We start from the raw sequence: 7,318 nt of genomic DNA on the forward strand, positions 1-7,318 counted from the left end.
CTGCACCAAAGGTTTGAATCGCCACAAGAGGTAACGATTCTATCACTGATCATGCCCATTCGTAAGGATCATTAAAGGAGATTTTTTTTTTAAATTCCGCTGCGCCTTGGATGGCAATTCTCCTTCACCTTGAATCTCTCTTATTCTCTTGTTGTAACCATCATCAACGTCTCTTCTTCTTCGTGTTTCACCAGCTTTGCATAAGTTTCTTGATTCTTATGCTTTTTTGGACAATCACTAGAATAGTGACCATACATTTCACAATTGTAATACTGAATGTGACTATTGTCTGACTTTTAACCACCACCTCTTTCTTTACCTACAACACCACCTCTTTGTTTGCCTTGGTTCCAGGGTTTTCTCTGATTCGACCAGTTTCCTTCTTGCTGATTTTGACCAGTCGAATTACTGTAACCTCCTCTGCCTTTGTTGACATTCCATCTTCCTTTGCTTTTTCTTTCTTTTGCTGATTGAGCCTACAAAGTCATATCACTATTTGACTTTCCTTCAGCTCTTTCAGCCATTTTTTGTTCATGAGATTCAAACGTCCCTAGAAGCTTTTCCTTTGTCAGTTTTGACAAATCTTTCGACTCTTCTATGACTACTACCACGTGGTCAAACTTTGGAGCCAACGAGCTCAAGATCTTTCCAACAACAGATCTTGATGTCAACACTTCTCCATATACCTTGATTTGATTCACCAGTTTCATAACCTTGGTGAGGAAATCAGTTATGCTTTCACTATCTTCCATCTAAAGCAATTCACACGTTCTTTTGTGAGTTTGTAACCTCACTTCTTTCACATTCTCTGCGCCTCCGAACGATTTCTCCAGAATTTCCCATGCTTCTTTCGCCGACTCTGCATCACTAACGTTTTCAAATTTATCTGCATCAACACATTGATGGATCATAAAGAGAGCTTTATAATCTTTCTTCTTCAATTCTTTATGTGCAGCCTTTTCTTGATCCGTCGCGGCTTCTGCAAGCATTGTCACTCCTTCCTTCACAAGATCCCAAAGATCTTGATAACAGAACACAATCTTTATCTGCTTGCACCAATTCTCATAATTGTTATTCTTGAGAATCGGAAAATTTGTTGGAAAATGCCTGTTTGGATGATTCGTTGCCATGGTGATTTTCTTTCCACGAATCGATTAAACCAGAGCTCTTGATACCAGATGTTGAAAATCCCCTTAAATCTATGGAGAATTTCAATCAATCTTGATGAAGAAGATTGTTATTACCCACACAATAGCAATGAAAAGAGAAGAATAATGGAGAAAGAAAGAAAGTAAAGAACGATGAAGGAGAAGAGTAACAAAATTCTGCAGAGTTTCTCTCTGCCCACAAACTGTGGAAAACTTCTTATTCACTTTGCAACTGCAAAATACTCTGAATTACAAGTGTTATGAGTACTCTATTCACATCTGTTGCAAAATAAGGGTTACTCCCTCTATTTATAGATTTAGATTAATTTGGACCTCAAGCCAAAACCCAAAACTATAAAAGCCCAAAATAGTTAACACTACTAAAATAGACATAAGTCGAAATCCTGCGTGAGACAACATGCTTCGACACTTCGACACACTAACACAATTCAACACACTAGATGGTTCGACACTTCCTTGCTCTTGTCGAGCAATCTTTTTCGACACAAGGAATTACAATTCAATACCTCCAAATAAAACCATATCTGAAGAGAAAGAATATGCACATGTGCATGCTTACTTGAGTATATATTTGTCATACATAAACGGCAACAATTTCCATACTCAATTTAAATCCATTCAATATTTTTTAAGGTAGAATGAACAGTCTTACATAAGATATACTCACTAACGTATAGCATGACTTCTTCCTTCATATGATTCCAAGAAAGGAAACCTCCAACTATAAAGAAAATAAAGTTTATCAGCTGCTTCCTATAATATTATCAATAAGTTTTCCAACCGAATTGAAAGAAGATCCACCACTTGCAACAGCATTCCTAGCCTTCTCTTTTATCTCTTGAACCTTCTTGTGCACAATGTTATCCCTATCCATCAAATCCTTCAACCCTTTCTCAATCTCCTCAGCCATAACATCTTTACTACCCTTTCTATAATCCACTCTCAACTCCACAGCTAGATCCCATTCCTTCACCATCCTAAAAGCATTAAGCTGCTGTTCTGCGTAAATAGGCCATGTCAATATTGGCACACCAAACCACAAACTTTCCAAAATAGAATTCCATCCACAATGCGAAACAAATCCACCAATAGCCTTATGTGCCAATATCTCAACTTGAGGTGCCCATTCACATATCATTCCCTTACCTTCCATTTCTATCCATTCTAAGAACTCTTCTGGTGGAGACTTTACAGCCCACAAGAACCTAACTCCACTATTCTTAAGTCCTAATGCTATTTCTCTTATTTGAGATGGAACAAAGCTAATTCCCATGCTTCCAAAACATAGAAAAACAACAGATTTATTAGGCTGTTCATCTAGCCATTTCAATATAACATCACGTTGAGCTTGGTCTAACTTAGCACTAGGGTTACCTTTAAGATCTAACAAAGGTCCAACAGCATAGGTAGGAGGGATTTTTTCATCATGATTAGATAATGCATCAATTGAATATTGTTCCAAATCTGAAAAAGTATTAACAATAATCCCTTTGGTGTCTCTAAACCTCTCAGCAAATTTATAATAAGCTACATATCCACCATCTTTGTTAAAAACAGCATCAGGTAAAACATTAGAAGGGACTAGATTTGAGAAACCATGAATCAAGAATTGACGGTCCGTGTCGGAATCATCGAAAACATCCTCGATTCGGCGGTTTTGAAGCGAAAGCATGAGACTTAAAAAACCAACATTTGATGTCATAAACAAATAAGAAGGGATACCAAGTTCATTTCCAACATCAATCATTGAAACACAGAAGAAATCTAGGACTAATCCAAGAATTTTGTCGGATAAAATGGTTTGTATAGCTGCTTTGACATGAGGTATGAGAGTTTCCACGAAAGTCAAGATGAAGAACTCTGGGGATTTGAGTAGTTGTTCTGGAGGTCGTTGAACTAGAGGAAGATCAATGAGTTGGATTTGTGTCTCTGAGGCTAAAGCTGATTTGATGTATGAATCTGAAATGAGAATGCCTGGGAATTTGATGCATAGAACTGTGATGGAAAGATTGGTATGAGTATTGATTAAGCGCTTTGCAAATTCAAGTGAAGAAACTAAGTGGCCAATCCCTGGTGCAGGAATGAAGATTAGTTCTGATTTTTTCTTCATCTCATTCACAGCCATTGTTCTTTGTGTTTTCTGTGTGGTGTACGTACAAAGAGAGGATGCGTGGTCAGTTTTAATAGTTAGAGTATTGCATCTTTTTGCTAACATCCAATTATTTAATGAGTGGATGGCGTGCTATTATTATGCAACGAGTTTTCTAGAATTTTAGACATGATATCGTTTGCATAATAAACTGTTTTCAACTTATACGTCTCCCAAGCTTCACATCGAATTTCAAATGCGCCTTGAGAGAGCACCGAAATACTTGTGTTTACTTTCATAAATTTATTGTCAGGAAAAAATCTATCTGAGAATTCTTTTTTCCATCGTATCTCAGTTTGTCATTGTTTATAGGGGATTTGTTTCCTCTAATAAATAGAATATTTTTTTTTTATGAAAAAATAACATTTTGATTGATTATTATTCTTTTCTATAAAAAATATTAATTTGATCAATTATTATTTTTAAACGATGAAATTTTTTATGGAAAAGGCCAAATTTTTTATTACTAACTTTTCGAAGATTCTTTTTTATTAAAAACTCCGTTACTCTTATTTTATTTAACAACCAGACAATTAAAAGTTCATTTAATCTAAAATTTTACAATTTAAATGCAATTAAATTAAAATTGATAATATTTAAATTAATCTAATAAAAAATAATATTTAAAGACTCTTATGTAAAATTATTTTGTTACATACTTTAATTAGGTTGAATAATGTGTCAACGTATATAAATATATCACTACAAGAAAAATTCCCCCCTGCCACATGATTATCACGTGGCAAAGGTGAAAATCACTTCACTAGTCAAAAATAGCGACGTGTTGATTCACGTCGCTGGAACGCGTGTGGCAACTTTTTGTGACGTGATAAACACGTCGCTAATTTGCCAAAGGCAAATCACGTCGCAACATTTGAAATTTACTTCCTTCTGCGCTTAAACTTTGCCACGTGATATTCATGACACAACTTTGCCACATGAGTATCACGTCACAACATTTGAAAATGGATGGTATGTTGCCACATGAAAATCACGTGGCAAATTACCCACGTGATTTACACTTCACAACTTAAAAACAAAATTAAAATAAAAGATAAAATATATTGTTATTATTAAATTATATTATTAATAAAAGATAAAATAATTAATAAATAATAAAATATAGAATAATTAATAATTAAGTGAAATATTTTTAAATTAAAATTACACATATGAAAATGTATTATAAAAATAGCAAAGTAATTATTTATACAAAAATTAATATTTAAAACTAAATAAATATTACACATCAAATTCGTCGTCATCTACATCGTCTTCACTTGTTCTTTGATTTTGATTTCTACTCATGGACTGCATAAATTGTCTCATTTGCTCCTCCATATCGTGTTGTCTTTTTTTCATTTCCTCTAATTCGGCCTTTAACGCCGCCTCACGCTCCGCCGTCTCTCGTCTAGCCTCTGTTAGAGCCAGTTGCCTCACCGTTTCCATCATTTCAGGTGTCAATTGTGTTGGACGGGACGTTCCTTCCCCACTTGCAACTCTATCAAATAAAGTTCTATCTCCGGTTCTGTAGTTGCCAGCCAAAGGACCAACACCAAAAAAACACCCATTACGTCCCTTCCCTCCAGTGACTAAGCTCCAGATATACATATCCACGCGTGGATCAAGCGGATTAGAACCAACAGGTGTATATTGAGGATTTTCAACTAGAAATTGTGTGAGCAATCTTTGATACTCCTCCTACACATACAACAAATAAAATAATTAGATACAGTTGTGACATGAAAAGAATCCCACATATATTGTTGCCACATGAAATTCATGCCACAAACATTATTACCACGTGAAATTCACGCCACAAAATTGATAGAATTTTAACAAAAAAAAATAAAATAGAAACAACTTACTATAGTTCTTCTCGACCGATCATCAACCAAATCCCCCGATTTTTTTGTACGGGTCTTCACAAACAACTCATTAAGTCGGGGGGGTCTTCCTTGTGCCTGTGTCTGATTAATATAAATAAATTTAATTAAACACATAATAAATCAAAATATAATTTTAAACCGTAGTTATAATTTTTACCATTCGTTTTGCATGTTCTCCAATGCTTATACTTCCTGTAGCATTAAGGCAACCCCCCCTTTCGGATGCTCTCATGTCTTTTGCTTTTTGAGATTTAGCTTTAAAATTATCGGTAGCCCAATAGGCAAGAAGTTCGTCAAATACTTCCTTGCCTATCCAGTTGGGACGAATATTTCGTTCTTCCCAATCAAGTCTGACACGCCTAAGCATGTCAGAAAGTCGGACAGATGTTCTTCCCCGATAATTTTTTCTAATCATATATTCATCCATTACATTCCACGTACACTTTTCCTACAATGTTGTATGACATTCAAAAAAATTGTTAGATAAGTCTGTTACTCTTATGCCTTTTTTGAAGTCATTCTTATTTATTCGAAAGACATGATCTTTCGGTAGGAATCTGCGGTGACAGTCAAACCACGAACTTTTCCCCCCTTTTTCCAACGTGAACGCATGAGAGTGTTCCATGCAATGCGGGCATCCCATTTTTCCATGTGTCCCCCAACCGGACAACATGCCATATGCGGGAAAGTCGTTTATAGTCCACATCAAGGCTGCTCGCATAGTAAAGTTTTGTTTGCAAGATATATCATAAGTCCATTCTCCAATCCATAACCTCTTCAAATCATCAATTAAAGGTTGTAAATACACATCTATTCCAGCTTTTGGACTCTTTGGACCTGGAATGAGGCAAGTCAAAAACATGTATGGTTTTGTCATGCACATCTCAGGAGGGAGGTTGTAAGGGGTAACAATAACTGGCCAACAAGAATATCCACTTCCAGACGCTTGGACATATGGAGTAAAACCATCAGAGCATAGTCCAAGTCTGACATTTCTAGGTTCTGCTGCAAAATCAGGATGTATCATATCGAAGTGCTTCCATGCCGCACCATCAGATGGATGTCGCATTGTGCCCGAACTTGTTTGGTTTGTATGATGCCATGTCATTTGACTTGCACTATGCATTGAAGCAAACATTCTTTTTAACCTTGGTATGATCGGCAGATAAAACATGGACTTCACTGCCACATGTTTTTGCTTACGGTTAATGGCTTTACTGCGAACTTTGTATCTCGGACTCTTACAAAACTTACATTCCTCCAACGATCCATCATTAGTACCAAACTCATTATCGTAAAACAACATGCAACCATTAGTGCAACAGTCAATCTTTCTTACCTCTAAACCCAATTTCGACACCAACCTCTTTGCATCATAAAAACTTGTGGGAAGGTTGTCTTTCGTAGGAGTTGCGTCCAACATCATTTTTGCAAAGAATTCCAAACACTGGTCAGGAACATTCCAATTGGACTTGGCGGCCAATAATCTCACACACATCGATAATTTTGAGTCTGACGACCCTTCAAACAACGGCGTATTCATTTCTTGCAACAATTGATAAAATTTTTGAGCTTCCTCATTCGGCAACTCTTCCTGATCGAAGTCTTGAGGTTCATCATAGGTCACGTTAACCCCAAAAGCATCGCCAACCATGTCACTGATCAAACTAAATTCTTCCCGGTGTTCCATATGTGATCGACTGCTAGAAGCATGTGTAGTCGTAGTCCTTTGTACATTACTCGGCAACTGTTCTCCATTATATGTCCAAACCCAGTAATTTTTAATGAAACCCCTTCTCTTCAAATGACGTTCTACTTCCTCCGGGTCACTAATTATAGGTCTACATTCACATTTTAGACAAGGACATCTTACTCCTCCTTCGCTTAGACAACATTCTTGAGCGAAAGCCCATGTGATAAACCCTTTAACTCCTTCCTCAAAGTTCGGTTTAAGTCCACGTCTTCCTGGATACGTTCTATCGTACATCCAACTACGATAGTAATGAAAATATTCCATACTGCACATTTACAAAATCGTTACTATTTTAATTTCAAAAGTGATATTCCTCTATCGTCCAATTTAAAAATCGTTCTATCGTACATCCAACTAA

The 7,318-nt window shown here is 36.3% G+C and overlaps 1 protein-coding gene across 1 annotated transcript in view; it reads right to left on the bottom strand.

The window, feature by feature from the left end:
* Nucleotides 1-3,454, bottom strand: part of LOC127118574 (UDP-glycosyltransferase 71K1) — a 77,565-nt gene extending 74,111 nt beyond the window's left edge. Inside the window, exon 1 of the mRNA XM_051048786.1 lies at nt 2,375-3,454. Coding sequence (XP_050904743.1) covers nt 2,375-3,384 — 1,010 coding nt within the window. The 5' untranslated portion in view covers nt 3,385-3,454. The remainder of the gene's footprint in view (nt 1-2,374) is intronic.
* Nucleotides 3,455-7,318: the final 3,864 nt, after the last annotated feature.

This window comes from Lathyrus oleraceus, chromosome 2 (genome assembly GCF_024323335.1).
Source record: "Lathyrus oleraceus cultivar Zhongwan6 chromosome 2, CAAS_Psat_ZW6_1.0, whole genome shotgun sequence".
In the NCBI taxonomy this organism is placed as follows: Eukaryota; Viridiplantae; Streptophyta; class Magnoliopsida; order Fabales; family Fabaceae; genus Lathyrus; species Lathyrus oleraceus.